This window comes from Lipotes vexillifer, unplaced genomic scaffold (assembly GCF_000442215.2).
Source record: "Lipotes vexillifer unplaced genomic scaffold, Lipotes_vexillifer_v1.1 scaffold325, whole genome shotgun sequence".
NCBI lineage: Eukaryota > Metazoa > Chordata > Mammalia > Artiodactyla > Lipotidae > Lipotes > Lipotes vexillifer.
Window position 1 is genome coordinate 2,898,407 of NW_006799313.1, and position 19,692 is coordinate 2,918,098.

General features: G+C 43.9%; 1 protein-coding gene across 1 annotated transcript in view; it reads right to left on the bottom strand.

Annotated features, from left to right (window-relative positions):
• The window catches only part of PDLIM1 (PDZ and LIM domain 1), a 46,079-nt gene that overhangs the window by 11,324 nt on the left and 15,063 nt on the right, over positions 1-19,692 (bottom strand). Inside the window, exons 2-4 of the mRNA XM_007471595.1 lie at positions 18,446-18,597; positions 17,283-17,367; positions 13,307-13,506 (exon numbers count right to left, since the gene is read on the bottom strand). Of these exons, the coding sequence (XP_007471657.1) occupies positions 13,307-13,506; positions 17,283-17,367; positions 18,446-18,597 (437 nt within the window). The remainder of the gene's footprint in view (positions 1-13,306; positions 13,507-17,282; positions 17,368-18,445; positions 18,598-19,692) is intronic.

The window sequence follows — 19,692 nt, forward strand, 5'->3', positions numbered from 1 at the left end:
TTGTTTCTCCCTGAGTCCGATTTGGTGCTGAATGTATACCAGTTCCCTAAATGTTTGTTTTCTTTCCGTCTTTTAGTCCTTGACCACAGGGCCTGTCTCCCCAGGGATATCACAGCCAGGTGGCCCTCTGCCTGATGAGGTGGCTGACGTAGCTGGGTGTTTAAGGCTGGTGGTCTTTAGAACATCAGAAGAAAACTCCACTTGAGCTTGTTTCCAAGAGGAGGATTTCAGAAGCTGAGCCGGCAGACCTTATGTGACACAAAGGCCTGTTCCAGGCAAAAGAGCAGCTGGGGTGAAGGTAAGAAGGTCAAGGAGAACAGAGGAAAAGCACACCCATGGTTTTAGAACAGCAACCCTGGGATGAGCATCTACTCCATCAAAACGGTGAAGTGACCAGAGTGGGGACATAAGAGACTCTTTAATTTTTTTCTTTTTAAACTTGAGCCATCACCCATGGCAGCAACTTAATAATCTGTATATAAATCTCAGCTAAAACAAGGAAGCCATAAGAAAAAAATTCCCACTGCTGATAAAACCTTAATGGCATCATTTTCTCACATACTAAGTCAGCTTTGGTTCTGCATTAAAACCGCCTGTGTGTGTGACAAAGTTTGGGACGCAAAGAGGGATTACTTGAATTATAAGATGCATCCAGACAGGAGAAGACATTCTCTTCATAAAAATCGTTTTCCCGTCTGGGAAGATGGAGCAGACATAAGTTTCCCTATTCCTCCCACTAAGCACAACTAAAAACCCTGGACATTCTATATAAGATGAACACAAGAAGACTCGGCGGACTTCCCTGGTGACGCAGTGGTTAAGAATCCGCCTGCCAATGCAGGGGACACGGGTTCGAGCCCTGGTCCAGGAGGATCCCACATGCCACGGAGCAACTTAAGCCTGTGCGCCACAACTACTGAGCCTCCGCTCTAGAGCCCGCGAGCCACAACTACTGAGCCCACGTGCCACAACTACTGAAGCCCATGCACGTAGAGCCTGTGCTCCGCAACAAGAGAAGCCACTACAATGAGAAGGCCATGCACCACAATGAAGAGTGGCCCCTGTCCGCCGCAACTAGAGAAAGCCCACGCGCGGCAACAAAAGACCCAACGGAGCCAAAAATAAATAAATAAATAAATAAAATTTATATTAAAAAAAAAAAAAGACTCTGAAAGGGGGACAGAAGAAGGCAGACCAGCCAGAGACCTTGGGACCCAAGGAATGACAGTGGTCATACACTCCAGGCTCCAGTAGGGAGCCCGTATGTCACCCCCACCCAGCAGTGACAAGGCCACCACTCGCCTGCAGTGAATCTGTGGAGGCCATGTGGGTAGCCAGAACTCCCACTCCAGCAATAATGAGCAACCTCCAGTAACCTCCAGTGTCAACACAGTAGAGTGAGGAAACTGGACTTCTATCCCCGCCTTGGTTGAAACCACTCCTCATGGTGGCCCATCACCTGACCTGGGGATGGGAGGCTCCCACAGTCCCCTGAGGGTGGGAGGGAGAGAGACAAGAGCAGGGACCAGCAGCTGTGGACATAACAAGGGTGGTGGCTTCCCTTCCCCCCACTGCAGCCTGTTGCAAGTGACCAGCTGCTAAGTCTCTTCTACTTAAATTTTGACCTTCCCTGAGAGCAGCAGAGCATGTTCATTCCGTGAGCTTCACTGCTGTTATTGACCTTGCTTCCAGCTGGGAACCTGAGTACTTCAAGTGCCCCAGGAGGCTGACAGGAAAGAGAAAAAGAGAGGAGAGGAAGAAGTAACTTGGGGAGAATTACCCAGGGAAAACCTATACCTCAGTTTTCTTTCTTTTTTTTTAATTTAATTTTATTCTTAATTTTGGCCATACTGCGTGGCTTGCGGGATCTTAGTTCCCCATACCAGGGATTGAACCTGGGTCCATGGCAATGAAAGTGCTGAGTCCTAACCACTGGACTGACAGGGAAGTCCCTCAGTTTTCTTTTTAAAATGACATGTGAGCTAGTTATACAATGAGTGGATGCAAAATGAGTGAGTAAACATAACTGGAATAATTCATTTGCACTTGTAAAATTGTCTTTACCCCTAAAGATAAAGTGGTTAGATTTGCTGAGAAAACTGTTTTGTAGCCATCGCCGGCATTCTTGAACCTGGGAGACAGCCTGGTGGACTGGAGAGCATGTGGCTTTATTTCTCACAAATTAGAACTTGTTTACATACAAACCTTTCCTTCTGTATTGATAAATTGCACCACCATCTGATATCTGTTCTTTGGCTCCACTGGGTACACTATCCCTCTTCCCTAGAGGGTGGAGGCTTCTGAAAAAACAGCCGAGGCTGAGAGGCAGGAGGTGATCTGAGCCCAGATATCCAGAAAAGGACTAGAGGATATGTTGATGGCAAATAAGCTCATGAAAAGATGTTCAACATCATTACCCACAAGGCAAGTGCAAATTAAAACCGCAGTGATACATTACTACACACCTATGAGAATGGCTAGAATAAAAAATAGTGGCAACACCAAATGCTGGAGAGGATACGGAGAAACTAGATCAAACATTGTAAGTGGGAATGTAAAATGGTACAGATATTCTGCAAAACTCTTTGGTAGTTTCTCTAAAATTAAACATGTAACTACCTTATGACCCAGCAATTGTACTCCTGGTCATTCATCCCTGAGATGAAAATTTATGGTTACACAAAAACATGTTCACAAATCTTTACAGCCACTTTATCCATAATAGCCAAAAATAAGACACAGCCCAGATGTCCTTCAATGGGTGAATGGTTAAACAAACTGTGGTATATCCATACCATGGAATAAAAAGGAACAAAAGAGGATAGAACAACCAGACAGAAGATTTATAAGCAAACTGAGGACCTGAACCACACTATAGACCAGTTGTACCTAACACATACAGAACACTACACCCAACAACAGCAGCATATACATTCTTCTCAGGTGCACACAGAGCATTCTCCAAGATAGATCACAGGTTAGGCCACAAAAAAGTCTTCACAAATTTAAGAAGACTGAAATCACCAAGTATCTTTTCTGACCGCAGTGGAATGAAACTAGAAATCAACAGCAAAAGGAAAACTGGAAAGTTCACAAACATGCAGAAATTAAACAACCCACTCATGAACAAGGAAGTTAGAAAATATTTTGAGACAAATGAAAGTGAAAAAAGAATACATCAAAACTTACGGGACAAAGCAAAAGCTGAGAAAACATTACAGTAGCAGTAATGCCTAATTTAAAAAGAAGAAAGATCTCAAATAAGCAAACTTTACACCTCAAGGAACAAGAAAAAGAAGAACAAACTAAAATTAGCAGAAGGGGACTTCCCTGGTGGCACAGTGGTTAAGAATCTGCCTGCCAATGCAGGGGACACGGGTTCGAGCCCTGCTCCGGGAAGATCCCACGTGCTGTGGAGCAACTAAGTCCATGTGCCACAACTACTGAGCCTGCACTCTAGAGCCCACGAGCCACAACTACTGAGCCCGCGTGCCACAACTACTGAAGCCCGTGCACCTGGAGCCCGTGCTCCGCAACAAGAGAAGTCACCGCAATGAGAAGCCCGTGCACTGCAACAAAGAGTAGCCCCCACTTGCCACAACTAGAGAAAGCCTGCGCACAGCAATGAAGACCCAACACAGCCAAATAATAAAATAAAATAAATTTAAATAAATAAATAACGTTAGTAGAAGGAAGAAAATAATAAAGACTACAGCAGACATAAAATAGAAAAGAGAAAAACAATAGGAAAACTGGAACAAAATTAAGAGTCTGGCTTTTTGAAAAGATCAACAAAATTGACAAACCCTTAGCTAGACTAAGAAAAATAAAGGAGAGAAGACTGAAATAACAAAAAATCAGAAATGAAAGAGGAGACACTACCATGCCTATGACAGAAATAAAAAAGATCATAAAAGACTATTATGAACAATTATATACCAACAAACTGGATAGCCTAGAAGAAATAGATAAATTCCTACCAAGACTGAATCATGAAAGAAAAAAAATATCTGAACAGACCTATAATAAACAACATGATTGAATCAGTAATCAAAAATCTCCCAACAGGGCTTCCCTGGTGGCGCAGTGGTTAAGAATTCGCCTGCCAATGCAGGGAACACGGGTTTGAGCCCTGGTCCAGGAAGATCCCACATGCTGCGGAGCAGCTAAGCCCGTGCGCCACAACTACTGAGCCTGCGCTCTAAAGCCCGCGCCCATGCTCTGCAACAAGAGAAGCCACCACGATGAGAAGCCCATGCACCAAAACGAAGAGTAGCCCCCGCTCACCACAACTAGAGAAAGCCCGCACACAGCAACGAAGACCCAACGCAGCCAAAAATAAGTAAGTTAAATAAATAAATTTTTTAAAAAAAAAGTCATAAAAGGTCTTTAAAATATATATATATGTAACAACTAAAAAGCCCAGGACCAGATGGCTTCACTGGAGAATTCTACCAACTATTCAAAGAAAAATTAACACCAGTCCTTCTCAGAGTCTTCCCAAAATAACTGAAGAGGAGGGAACACTTACAAATTCATTCTGTGAGGCCAGCAATACCCTGATAGTAGAACCAGACAAAGATACTACAGGAAAAGAAAACTACAGACCAATATCCCTGATGAATATTGATGCAAAAATCCTCAGCAGGGCTTCCCTGGTGGCGCAGTGGTTGAGAGTCCGCCTGCCGATGCAGGGGACGCGGGTTCGTGCCCCGGTCCGGGAAGATCCCACATGCCGCGGAGCAGCTGGGCCCGTGAGCCATGGCCGCTGAGCCTGCGCGTCCGGAGCCTGTGCTCCGCAACGGGAGAGGCCACAGCAGTGAGAGGCCCGCGTACCAGCACATTAAAATGGTTATACGCTATGAGTAAGTGGGATTTGCTTCTGAAATGCAAAGATGGCTCAACATATAAAAATCAGTCAATGTAATTAATACACTATATTAACAGAATGCAGATTAGAAGACAAAAACCACAGCATCATTTCAATTGATGCAGAAAAAGCATTTGACAAAATTCAGTGTACTTTCATGATAGAAACACTAAAAAAACTAGGAATAGAAGAAAATTACTTCAACATAATAAAGGCCATGTATGACAAGCTTACATCTAACATCATACTCAATATTGAAAAAGTAAGTTTTTACTCTGAGATCAGGAACCAGACAAGGATGACCACTCTCACCACTTCCATTCAACATAGTACTAGAAGTCCTGACCAGAGCAACTAGGTAAGAAAAGGAAATAAAAGTCATCCAAATTGGAAAGCAAGAAGTAAAATTATCTTTGTTCACAGATGACATGATCTTATATGTGGAAACCCCTAAAGGTTCCATACATGAAAAGAATTGTTAAAACTAGGACTTCCCTGGCGGTCCAGTGGTTAGGACGCCACGCTTCCACTGTAGGAGGCACAGGTTTGATCCCTGGTCAAGGAACTAAGATCCCGCATGCCACAGGGTGTGGCCAAAAAAAAAAAGAATTGTTAAAACTAATAAAGGAATTCAGCGAAGTTGCAGGACACAAAATCAATACACAAAAATCAATTGTGTTTCTATATACTAACAAAGAATGATCCAAAAAGAAAATTAAGAAAACCATCCTATTTAAAATAGCAACAAAAGAATACAATACTTGGGAATAAACTTAGCCAAGGAGGCAAAAGACTTGTTCTGAAAACTATGAAACATAATAAAAAAAAGTTGAAGAAGACAAAAATAAATGGAGATATATCCATTTTCATGGATTAGAAGAATTAATATTGCTAAAAATGTGAATACTACTCAAAGTGATGTACAGATTCAATGCAATCCCTATCAAAATCCCAACAGCATTTTTTGCAGAAACAGGAAAAAAAAATCCTAATATTCATATGGTATCTCAAAGAACCCCAAATAGCCAAAGAAATATTAAAGAAGAAAAACAAGACCAGAGGTATCACACTTCCTGACGTCAAAACATAGTGGAGGGGACTTTCCTGGCAGTCCAGTGGTTAAGATTCCACACTTCCAATGCAGGGGGCATGGGTTTGATCCCTGGTCAGGGAAGTAAGATCCCACAGGCGGCATGGCAGGGCCAAAACAAACAAACAGGTGTGGGGGGTGGGGTGGAGAGGAGACCATACTGCAAAACTACAGTAACCAAAACAGTATGGTACTTGCATAAATACAGACATATAGACAGAAGGAACAGAATATGCAGCCCAGAAATAAACCCTGGCATATAAGGTCAAATGATCTTTGATGAGGGTCCTAAGGATACACAACGCAGAAAGGATATTCTGTTCATTAAGTGGTATTGAGAAAGCTGGGTATCTGTGTACAAAAGAATGAAATTGGACCTTTATCGCACCATATACAAAAATCAACTAAAAATGAATTGAAGGCTTATTGTAAGACCTTTTTATGAGACCGTAAAAATCCTAGAAGAAAACAGGGGAAAGCTTCATGGCATTAGTCTTGGCAATGATTTCTTGAATATGACAGCAAAAGCACAGGGATCAAAATCAAGTGGGACTACATTAAACGAAAAAGCTTCTACATAACAAAGGAAACAATCAACAGTGAAAAGGCAATCTACAGAATGGGAGAAAATACTTGCAAACCATGTATCTGTTAAGAAGTTAATGTCCAGAATATATAAAGAATTCCTACAACTCCACAACCAAAAAACCCCCAAATAACCAGGTTTCTTAAATGGGCAAAGGACTTGAACTGACGTTTCTCCAAAAAGAAACACAATGGCCAACAACCATGTGAAAAGATGGTCAACATCACTATTCATCAGGGAAACACAAATCAAAGCCATGAGACATATCACCTTACACCCATTAGGATAGATGCTACCAAAAACCAAACCAAAACCAAAAACCAGAAAATAACAAGTGTTGATGAGGATGGAAAAACTGAAACCCTGTGCACTGTTGGTGGGAATGTAAAATGGTATAGCACTATGGAAAACACTATGGAGATCACTCAAAAAATTAAAAATAGAACTACTGTATGATCCAGCAATCCCACCTCTGGGTATATATCCAAAAGAATAAAAATCAGGCTCTCATAGAAATATTTGCATACTCATGTTCACTGCAGCATTGTTTACAGTAAATAGCTGAGAGGTGGAAGTAACCTAAATGTCCACTGACAGATAAATGGATAAAGAAAATGTAGTATATTCAGATAAGGGATATTATTCAGCCTTTAAAAAAAAATCCTGTCCCAGAACCTTGAGGACATTATGCTAAGTGAAAGAAGCCAGTTACAGAAAGACAAATACTGCATGATTCCACTTATATGAGGTGTCTAAAGTAGTCACTCTTAGAAAATAGAATGGTGGTTGCCAAGGGCTGGAGAGAGGAGGGAAAGTGGAGTTGTTCAGTGGGTGGAGAGTTTCTGTTTTGCAAGACAAAAAATTTCTAGAGATCTGCTGTACAATAATATGTATGTAGTTACCACTACTGCACTTTATACTGAAAAATGGTTAAGATGGTATATTTTATGCTATGTGTTTTTTACCACAATTAAAAAATACATATCTTTAGAACAGAAAAAAAGGAACTACTGGTACCTAAAACAACCTAACTAAAATCAGATAAATCTCCAGTGACTGATTCTGAGTAAAAAAAGTCAATCTCCGAAAGTTACATACTGTGTGATTCCATTAATAACGTTCTGGAAATAATAAAATTGCAGAAATGGAGAGCAGCTTAGTGGGTTGCCAGGGGTAAAGTGGGGTGCAGGGGTGGGAGGGAAGTGGATGTGGCTGTAAAAGGGAAACCTGAGGAATTTCTGTGGTGATAGAAATGTTCTGTATCTTGGCCATATAAATGTCAATATTCTAGTTTTGATTTCATGCTTATGGTTTTCAGGATGTTACCATTGATGGAAACTGGGTGAAAGCTATAGGGGATTTCTCTGTTTTGTGCCCTATAAGTGCAATGTGAATCTACAAAGTTTAGTTAAGTTTAAGACAAATTTTCTCCAAATGATGGAGGCTAGACACTAACTGGAAATGATGTAGAGGACATTTTAGTATGTGATTTTTATGTAGGTGGGGAGAAAGGATGTAGGCTGACTCAGAAAAACTGTTCATGTCTGAGCTGCCCCAACCTCGTTACCCCAGTGTTCACCAAATATGCAGTTCTGAGAAACCCTATGTAATCATTTTTGGAAGGGGAGCCTGGTCAGAGTGTTCCCTAAGTTTTAATCTTCAAAGGCCTAGATGTTGGATCTAATAAGAAACCAGAGGAGTAATTTTGGGCACCAGGAGAAGAGGGAGGAACATCCAGGCCCCCAGGCCAGTTCTCTGTGGGCCGTGGGCAAGTTTAGTTAGAGGGGCAAGCAGCCACCTTCATGATGGAGGTTTTCTTCTGACCAAGCTCCAGTGAGTCAGGGCTAATATAATCCCTCTGGTATCAACTGAACAAAGAACAATGAATGCTTCCCTTTATTTCCACTGTACCTGCTTAGAAATCTGCCTCGTGAGTTCATGGGGGGATCACCCGAGAGCACAAATTGTAAGAGCCAGTATCTTGGGACTGTTGTGGTGGCTACGGGAGCCCAACTGCTTATTCCACGAATACCACTCCATCAGGAAGGCCATCAGTTGTACTGGTTGGCTGAACTTAAGCTACAGTGCTGGGAAAGAAAGAAACTTACCCTAAGTTACAGCAAAATCTTCTCCATGACATTTGTCTACATGCTTCCGCCCTCTGGAGCCCCAAGTACTGAGAAGTGATGGGTATGGAGCTCCTTATGCGTGCTGAAATCAGTAACAAGTAGCATTTACCGAGCACCACCAGAGGCCAGGCCCCAGGCTGGATGATAGTTTTTTGCACATTGCACTGAAATTTCTCAGTAACCTGGTGGTGAGGTAGTTCGTATTATCTGCTTTACAGATGAAGAGACTGAGTTTCAGAAGTTAAGTGGTTTGCCCGAGGTCCCACAGCTAGCAAAAGGCAGAGCTGGAATTCAAGCTCAGGCCCCTCTATCTATAAAGCCTGCACCTTTAAGAAAGTATCCAGCAGTATCACGTATATAATGAAATCCAGGCCCCAAATCACCAGAAAATGACCAGAGCCCCTAAACTCAGTGGAAGGGGGTCAGAGGGCAGGTGAAAGCTTTCTGCTGATCAGAGACACATTTCCTCCACCCACTTGGTACACACAGTAGGCACTCAGTAAACGACTGTTAAGCTGAACTGACCCAGAGGCCCTCCCACTCAACCGTGTGTGCTGGGAGAACAGGAGGCAGATGGCGGGCACCTCTTGCCTGTCTTCCCCGTTGAATTTGGCAGTGGCAACGCTGTCTGTGTTCTTGTCTGACGGGGATGGAGCCCTGGGAAATCCTACAAGACAGACGGCCACACACACACCAGGCTGCTTTGAAGGGCATGCGACAAAGAAACTCAGAGTGCGCCCCAGGGTATCCGTGATGACCTCAGATGCAAAGAATGAAGTGAGCCAGTTCTGTAACCTCAGCGAATTTCACAGACTAAACAGTGGCGGGTGAGCGCTTGTGACTTCTGCTGACAGAGCGGCAACATGACCCGGTAGCTGCTGGGTTTGCACGAGAATCTTCCTTCACTGATATGCACAAGTGGCCTCTCTAGGAACAGACCAGTAAGCAGAGACCCACGCACAGGGCATTTCCTCCGCCAGGGGTTGCCGGTATTCCCACTGGTGCTGGATTCATCCTCAGAGAGTTTGGGATAGAGCAGGAGCTGGGACCCCTCTGCTGAGAAAATCTGGACGGAGACTTGTGTTAAAGACTCAGAGGCTGCTGTAGCCAAGAAAGTCTGCCACAGGAGGGGAGAGGGGCTGCAGGAAAGGCTCGCACAGTGTCCAGACAGTAGAGATTGAATTGTTTCAGACTGGAGGGAGGGAACATGCGGGGAGCAGGAGAGAAGAAAGAAGACATTAATTAAAGAATAACGGCCAAGGCCATACTAAAAATACTTCCCTGGCACATATTTCTGCCAATGCATAGCAGCCTTTCAGTTAAGGATGTGTCATTTCCTGGGTTATTAAATCCAGATCGTGGAACATTCCACTCTGGGACAGTAAAAGAGGGTCACGTTCTCAGCCTCCCCCAGCACAAAAGCAGCAAAGAATGGGGATCACGGCTCTCGGTGTTTCCACCACTCAACTCCCCACTGAGCTGCTTGGGAGAAAGCTTCCCTTCGGGGTATGTCCGTGGAAAGCTTAGGGGGGCCCAGCATGGCGCTCTTTCTCAGGTACCCCATAGGCCCCCACCGTCACCGTGAAGGGCATCCTCATCATCTGAAGCCAGTAGGGCCCGGCAGGACTCAGAATTGAAGGACAAAGAAGCATTAGTAGCCACTTTGCCTTGGTTACTACAGTAAATGCTGGTGACCTTTAACATCTTGTAAAGCCAAAGTCACACGGCAGAAAGTCTCCCCTGCTAGGCCCTGCGAAGCTTAAAAGGAAATTGTGAGGCCCTCTCAGTGCTGGGCACAGGGACCTGCGTGCAGCAGGTGCCCCAAACACCTGCCTCTCTTTTTCGGGGAGAAGGACTATGTGCACAGTATGATCAAGGGGCTCTCGAGACCAAGGGGCTCCCCACAATAGCTCTTTCCAAACATTTAAGTAGTCTGGAACCTCTTGTGCCTTAACCTGTCCTAACCTACATCTGCAGCAGTGGGTTTGCCATTTAACCACCCTAACAGCTGGGCAGTCTTGTTAAAGGTGAATTGAGAAGAAATTGAACAGCAAAATGGGCTTCAGAGCTAGTATAAGAACTGAGGATTCCAACCCTAAATGAAACAAAAAGATAAACCTACAGACTGGGAGAAAGTATTTGCAAGCAATACGACTGACAAGGGGTTACTTTCCAAAATATGCAAACAGCTCAAAAAATGGGCAGAAGACCTAAATAGACATTTCTCCGAAGGCAACATACATATGGCCAACAGGCACATGAATGGATGCTTAACATTGTTAATTACTAGAGAAATGCAAATCAAAACTACAGTGAGGCATCACCTCACACCAGTTAGAATGGCCATCATCAAAAAGTCTACAAGGAGGGACTTCCCTGGTGCCAACGCAGGGGACACGGGTTCAAGCCCTGGTCCAGGAAGATCCCACATGCCGCAGAGCAACTAAGCCCATGCGCCACAACTACTGAAGCCTGTGCTCTAGAGCCCGAGCTCTGCAACAAGAGAAGCCACCACAATGAGAAGCCCGTGCACCACAACGAAGAGTAGACCCCACTCACCGCAACTAGAGAAAGCCCGCATGCAGCAACGAAGACCCAACAACAAACAGACCCAATGCAGCCAAAAATAAGCAAAGTAAAAAAAAAAAGTCTCCGAAGAACAAATGCTGCAGAGGGGTGTGAAGAGAACCCTCCTACACTGTTGGTGGGAATGTAAATTAGTGTAGCCACTATGGAGAACAGTGGAGGTTCCTTAAAAAACTAAAAATAGAGCTACCATATGGTCCAGCAATCCCACTCCTGGGCATATATCTAGAAAAGATGAAAACTCTAATTCGAAAAGATACATGTACCCCAGTGTTCATTGCAGCACTATTTCCAATAGCCAAGACATGGAAACAACCCAAGTGCCCATCAACAGACGTTTGGTTTAAGAAGATGTGACACACACACACACACGCGCGCGCGCGCATGCACGCACACATACCCCTGAATATTACTTAGCCATAAAAAAGAATGAAATAGTGCCATTTGCAGCAACATGGATGGACCTAGATAATATCATACTAAGTCAAGTAAGTCAGACATATTATATGATATCACATGTGGAATCTGAAAAATAATACAAATGAATCTATTTACAAAACAGTCACAGACATAGAAAAATTTATGGTTACAAAAGGGGAAGGGGGGAGGGATAAATTAAGAGTACAGAACAGATACACACCGCCATATATAAAATAAATAAACAACAAAGATTTACTGTATAGCACAGGGAACTATATTCAGTATCTCGTAATAACCTATAATGGACGAGAATCTGAAAAAAATATATATATATACATATAAAAAACCGAATCACTTTATACATATAAATACCTGAAACTAACAGAAGATTGTAAATCAACTATACTTCAATTTAAAAAAAAAAAAAAGAACTGAGGGTTCCGAGCGGAAAAGATCCTCCGAGATCAATCAAGTTTGGAGCACATGGTAGATTCCAACAAGTCTGACTGTCAGCAACATCTAAAAATCAGGGGATTTCAGATGAAAAGCTTTCTGCCTTCTGGTTTGATGAAATGAATCGTCAGAAGTGGGAATCCCAGGCCTGCATGTGGTGTCTGGCTGGAACCAAGGAGTGGTTCCCCCTCTGGACGGGGCACGCACTGTCCAGCTGCCATGGGTCGCTCTGCTCCCCCTTGTCTGTACTCAGAGCTCTGTCCTTGAGTCCTTATCTTCCCTGCCACCTTTGGGCATGTGAGGTGGTAACTCGTGCCCTAGTCCCTCCTGTTTTCCACCACAGACAACTGATCCCATCTCTTACTCTCTGTCCTCAAACTCAGTTCTCTACCATGGGCTGTGGGATTCCCAGTGTTTCTGGATTCATCTTCAAAGTGTTTGGGAGGGAGTTGACTCTGGGCCCCCTCTGCTGGGAAGATGCAGAGGAGCCTTTGGATAAAGACTTAGAGGCAGCTGTGGCCAAAGGCGACAGGCCTCCCCAGCCCTAAGCAAGATGCTTCCTTAGACCTCTCCACCCTGGCCACCTGCAACCCTTCCTCTCCCCTGGGCAAGCCCACCTCTGCCTCTGCCCCAGACCTGAACCTGTTCTAACAGACACACATTTATATCCTCATGGACTTCTTTCTATTATCTCTACTGGGCCACTTGAGGGAAAAAGGCAAACAATGCTTCACCGCAAACTGCATTCAGGCACTCTTCTCGTGCTCAGACCGAATGGCGATCGTAAGCAGAAAGCCCAAACTATAAAAACTGAAGGATTTCTTGGGAAGCAGCAGAGCTGTCAAGGAAGGAAAATGGTCACTTAGAAGAAGACAGTGACCACGGAAACCAGGATAATAATAACAGGTCTCGGTGAATACTCAGTTGGTGTGTCAGACACGGTACTGGTATTTTACAGGTTACTTCTTATTCTACAACAGCCCTACAAGGCAGGTGGTATTACCCCCTTTTTAGAGATGAGGAAAATGAACACAGAAAGAACTGTGCTAAAGTAGGCATTTTTCTCCCAGGGCTAGTGGCTGAACCTTCTCCCCGCTGCCTGCACGAGCCTGTCCTGGTGTGAAAAGCCTCTTCCAGCACTGGCCCAGAGCAGACTGCACGGGCCTACTTACGCTCTGCCATTCATCTCCTGCCCGCTGGCTGCCGTCTTTGACTCCAAGGCGTTGTTGAAGTTGGAGATGTTTTCAGAGGAGTAGAGGCCAGCTGGGTTGTTGTACTGGTTTGTGATGACCCTGGGGGCAGGGCTGGAGGCAGGTGAGGCGGTAAAGGGCATGGCACTCCGGTTGTGGGCGCTTCCTATGTGTAGGACCTCCTGCGGGCAGAGATCAGAGGAGAAATCAGGGGTGTGTGTCCAATATGCACCCCTAGATGGACGGTACAGGCTGAGTGCCAGGGAGAGAGAGATATGATGGCCCTGGCTCAATGCCAAGCTAGCTGAGGGGTTCTGACAAACCCACCTGACATGGGGCAAGACCCAGGACGTTGCACAAGCCGGGCACGTGTGCAGTTTCATCCGGTTCTTCCCTGAGGCCCAGCAGAGCCTGATCTCCTGCTGGGTACCCCTGGGCAGGACACCTCCTGATGCCCTGGGCTGTCAGGATCCAAGTCAGAGCTGAAACGCCCTTTCAGGGCACATTTCCAGAGGGATTAAGTACCAGGAAGAGAGGAACTGGCATCACTTTGGTGCGGAGCAGGAGACGATAAAAGGTGGAGCTGAATTCCCCAGGAAGGAGCGGTTTAGAGAAGCAAGATAAGAGGGTTGTTGTGTCACCAGTGAAGCAGCTGCTGACTAGGCAGAGAAGCCTCAGTGCGCTGGCAGAAGGGGCTACGGGGAATGACTGATCTGGTGTTTTGTGTGGGAGAAGGCCAAGGCTGATCAGATGGAAGGCTGGGGGATACCTGCTACAGAGCTGTGCTCAGGGGGAGCTGCAGGAAAGGACTTTGAGTTCCTCCTGTGCTCATTCCCCTCTTTCTGTAATTTGAGGAAGCGCCCTCCACCTCCACACTGGACTGCCAGGACTTGGTGGATAATCACTACAGCTGCAACACCTAGGAGCTACTTTAAGAACACCCCCGAAAACTTTTTAAACTAAAAACTTTAAAAAACTTTTTGAAAAAAGTCACAGCTTTTCTGATGACTCAGCAAGATGCTTTCCGCATGGGTGTTCTGGTTCAAACCCTGCTCGCAGGTGAGGGCGTACTCTGTGCAGCCTACTAAACTCGATGTGCGTCCTATTTTCTGGGTCTCCCAGAAATCCTCCTGAATCCTGTACTCCTTGTTAACACCCAGGCCCAGAACGACTGCCCGCCCTTTTTTTTTTTCTCTCTTTCTTCACTAAACCTTCGAGTCTTTCACACTTTCTTAGAAAACGATGATGAAAACCGCCAGCTTAATTCACTGTGTACTGACTTAAGAGACAACATGAAAATGTGTTTATGATGATTCAGATAGTCTCCCTCTTCAACAAGTCGGAATCAGTGCGGTTTTACTGTATACATTACGTTGAGCTGACTTTATCCACGTTGGAAAAAAGCTCAGTACACACAGCTTGTTCACCAAAGGGGAAGTATAATTAGTTAAGAAAATAACTTCAGCAGTAATCAAAGAATGGTTACGTTCTACGGCACAACTACCCCAAGGAATAAGAAGGGGTCATTAACGGCAGCAGACTTCCCGAAGGGTGGCCTGGGACTCTGGCCCCCGTCAGTGGCTACCGTGCAGCTCTGTGGGGCAGGTGGACAGCGGCAGCCAGGACTGCAATTCTTTCCTCCTCTCTCCTTCCCCACAGCAATTCCTTAGGAGCATCTTAGGATGCTGAGCACCAGGGAAGAGCCCTCATATTTCTGTCTTGGCTCAGTTTTACCCCTGTTGCTTCCTGCTCGGCTTTGGGCAAGTTATACTTCTTTCTTAGCCATTGCCCAGTGCCCAGCACACAGCAGACAGTCACAGTGTCATTCCCTTCTCCTTCCATAGAAACACATTTTCAGTTAGAATGGAAGTCAGTGGAAAATGCAGGTTGGAAATTCTGATTTTGTTCTTTATAGAGAATCTCCTAAGAATGTATCTGTTTCGTATATAAAAGGAGTATCTCTAACCCCATGTGAATACTGGTCTTTCCAGAAGTCGGGCGGTTAATTCAGGGCCTGCCTTTTGGAAGGGATGATGTCATTGTTTGGGCTTTGTATTTATGTCTCCAAGGAAACTCAATAATGAGGAAATAGAAACTAGGTGTGTAACTACACTGACCTCAGATAAGCTGGGGTGTGGGCTAGCCTTACATGAATGAACAAATCCTTTAGTTATAGATGAACTCTGCTCTTACTCATTCCTCTGTTTTAGAATGACTGGAAGTGGAAGATTTTGGAAAAATGAGAGGTGGGAAGTTTTTCATATGAACAAAGAATTACTGGAATCAAAAGAAATGTATAGTCAAGTTAGATGTTAAAGTGTTGGAGATTTTTTTTTAATCTGAAGAAAACTACCTTCAAAAGATTAATATAGGTACTCAGATTATATGTTTAAGATGAAAATTCAAGTATAATACATATAAAAAGTATAACTAAAATGTAAGCATTGCCTTACTGAAGTGGAAACTCGGATTTTAGATAGACCACATTAAAACAAAATCATTCCTTACATATTATAAAACATACAAGGACTTAACACATTAAAACAACACTTATAGTAAATTTAATGAAGTGGCTGAGAACTCCCTAGGAAATTGGAATTGACTGTGGCATGTTTTAAATTAGTTTGCACAACTGCCAGTTTATAGACTGAATGCCATTTCATGAACTTTCCTTAGAGGGGCTGTACAGAATAATATGGTCATGTCAGTTTTGAGATGCCAGATGCAAAATGATCCTTAAAGTGACTCTTAGGACTAAGTATTATTTTTATTATATTAATGGGAAAAATTTTCTGTGACTGCATTTCTGACAGTTTAACGGAAGACATTTGAGAAAATAACGATTCACATACAACCACTCGATTTACCCACACTAATGTACCCAGTGAGTTCAATTTCATACAAGTTTCTGTTTTAGGTATAAAAGATAACTAGCTATATGTTATCTTTTGAGTATACCTCAATACACCATAAAAATGCAAGTGTCCCAAATTTAGAAAAAAAAATTGAAGTTCAAATCTTCAATTGGGGCTAAATGTATAACAATCACAAACGAGTCTAAAAGGAGTTTTCAAAAGCCGTTATTGACTTACCTACTAACAACTCATTAATTTATCCGAGAGACACACTTTGTGAAAAGTAGCATATCAGGAGTGAGGAATTTTACAAAGATGTTCTAAACATTCTTCTCTAAGTTTCTCCCCTTGTTTCTAAAGACTACCCATGCATTGTAGATAATTTAGGAGATGTAGTTAAAGAAGAAATACAATCACTTATAATCTATTATGTACAAATATGGGATCTCAGGACAGTCTCCCATCCAGGGAATTCTATTTGGCCAACAAATTGTGCATTGACTCCCTATCAGATTTTCCAATATGAACTACCACTTTATTTTAGTAATTTTAAGATCTCACTGTAAGAAAAGTAGAGATTCCCATCCTAAGGCTCTTGGAAACCAGGCGGTAGGACCCGGGACCCAGGACCCGGGACCCGGGACCCGGGGTGGGGCGGGGAATGTCTGGGTTTACTACTAAATTTCCTTGTAGTTCCTCTAGGCTCTAGGCCTCAGGACCCAAACTTCTTTTTGTCCCTGGCATGATTCATTTGCATCTGCAATCCATAATGAACTGAGTCAGCACCCCTATTTTGCCGTGGTTCTGCCACCCTATTCTGCACAGGAAAGCTTCCACCCGCTTCCCGTATCCCCTTCCTACCCGCTGTGTCCAGCCAAGGCCCTGGCGTCACTGCCCTGGGGTTTTCCAGCCCCTTCCTCCCGCAGTTCCCTTACGGAAAGAACCTAACAAGAGCCAGGTCCCAGCAGTGTCAGAGGAGGGCCCTCCCCCTGCGTCCTATCCCCTGCCTCCAGGGCAGGAAAAACGGGAGTGTGCCTAGCGGTGTCAAAAGCAGAAAGGCCTCTGGGTGCTGAGAGCAAGGGCCATGGTGGGCAAGTACTTACTTGGGGTTCAGAGGCTAAATTCATCTTGTATGGGTGACGTTTCCCTTCGTCTGTCACCAGCGGAGACCAGATTTTCTGTTCAGATCTGCAACAGATTGACAAAGCTGTGGTTTCATGCATGCTAAATAAATAAAATATACTAAAAACGGAGTGGGAAAGTGTCCCCTCTTGCCCGACTGCTAGCCTCTGAACTAGCACTCTGCCCCCGCCTTCCCCTCCATTTTGCTATCAGTGTGATTTTCGGAAGCACCAACCTCATGACATCATGTCTGATGGCTGTGTGCGCTCAGCCCTGAGGGATTTCCCAAGCTGCTGTCTTTCTTCCAGCCTCATCCTCCCCCACTGCACTCTGTACTGCTGACCCAGCCACACTGGCCTCCTCCATGCTCCTGGGCATGCCTGATGCCGCCCCACCTCTGCTCAGGATGGAATGAGCTCCTCTATCTCATCCAGTGTTCCCGATCCAGACCAGATAACCAACTTGTTCGTGAAGTGTGTCTGGACCAAACAAAAGTGATGCCTCCTTTTCTGAGCTTGGAAAGAATTTCCTTGTACCATTCACACAGCAACTCTCTAGGTCTTGTCTCAGTTTTCATTAGTGTAGCATTTTTTCACTCTTACGGGTAAAGAATATTTATACTTATCCTTTTATTTTCACAGGGCCCAGCACAAGGCCAGATATATACAAGATGGAGCTATTCAACGTGTTGGTAAATGGATCAAAAAAAATCAATCTGTAATGAATGAATGTCTTGAAGGAGAAGATGTGGACTGAGATAGAAATGGAGACAAGAATGAGGGATAAATGTGCTTTTGAGGGGATAGTAATAGTGCACCTCCCATGGGGGTAGGGCTCTGAAGTGTACAAGATGGTTTTCACTTCATTATACTGATTTCACTACCTCAAAATTTTGGTTAGTTGTGTTAGGTCAAATGAAAATGCAAATATCTTAGAGAAAGATGCCCACACTATGAAGAGCACTGTGAAAATTAGAGAGGAAAAGGAGCAACCTGAAATTTCAGTTCCACAGACCTTCTGCCTGCCTACACCATACAAGGCACTGAGCTGGGTGGGTAGGGGATCCTGAAATAGGTGAATTAGTCCCTGCCCACAAGCAGCTTCCAGTCGACCAGAAATGAGCGAGTGTTTCCACGGGCCTCACCTGGTTACTGTGAGAGTCATGTTGTCTGTGCAGCCCTTGATTTTGTTCTGAGCTTCCAAGTGCGTCATATTGCTGGTATTTTCCCCATCGATGGCTGTGATTACATCTCCAACACATAAATTAGCTGTAGCAGCCTTGCTTCCAGGAGTGACCTGGAAAAAAGGAGAGGAGAGCTGGCTTAGTTACCATCTGTCTCCAAGGAAACCACTGAGTAAGTTACCACTGGATTAAGTATTCACTAATGTGGATCAAAGCATTTAAAAAGGAAAGAAGGCAAAAATCGTAAGTTTCAATAATAATGATCCTTTATAGTTATGTAATACATTGTGGTTTACAATGAGTTCTTTTCTATATACCATCTCACTGGATCCTTACAATAACCTTGTGAAAAAGGAAGGCAAGTATCCAACCCTATATTGGTCCCCATTTTAGAGACTAAGAAACTGAGGTTTAGAAAGATCTGTGACTTACCTGGGATCACCCAACTGATACATGACTGTATTACTAGTCATCCAACTATCAATAGTGTAATACAGAGCCAGGACTCAAACCCTAAAGCAGACCCAATGTTCTTCCCACTGTCTCCTGCTGCTTCCCTAAAGTAAGTCACCAATTTAAAAAAACACACACTTAGAGAACATTATGTACAGAAACATCCTATTTCTATAAAAATCTTAACAATTAATATGCTATTTACACACAAAAATATTGAGATACTGCATACCAAACTTCACAGTATTACATTTCTGTAATGTTTTTGGTTTATACAATGAGCTTGAATTACTTTCGTAATTGAAAAAAGCAACAAAGAATATTTTAAAATACAATAGTATAGGTTTATACTGGTTCATTTCCTCCCAGCCAGGAAATTGACTATTAGGGTTAGCCCCTTTGGGTGGCTGATTTACAGGCCAGTGCTTCTAAAACCAGTGGTTCCAAATTTATGGGCAACCAATGCTTGGGGGAAGCCAGCCAATGACTGCAGTGGGTCATCAAATTCATCTGCCTAGTGAGCATTACACGTGACCTGAATAAATATCAAGCTTCACGTGGAGACGTACAACTATCTTTCGAGTGAATAGACGCTATTGTGATGAAGAAAGTATGAACTCATTTTCAAGTAGCACTAACCTCAGAGATGTTTTTTACTATTAGGTATTTTCTAAACCAAGGTATATACTAAAAATTGGACCATCATCCCAAGGTCAGTCCATGGCTTTGACATTAAGAGACCTTCCTTGATGAGA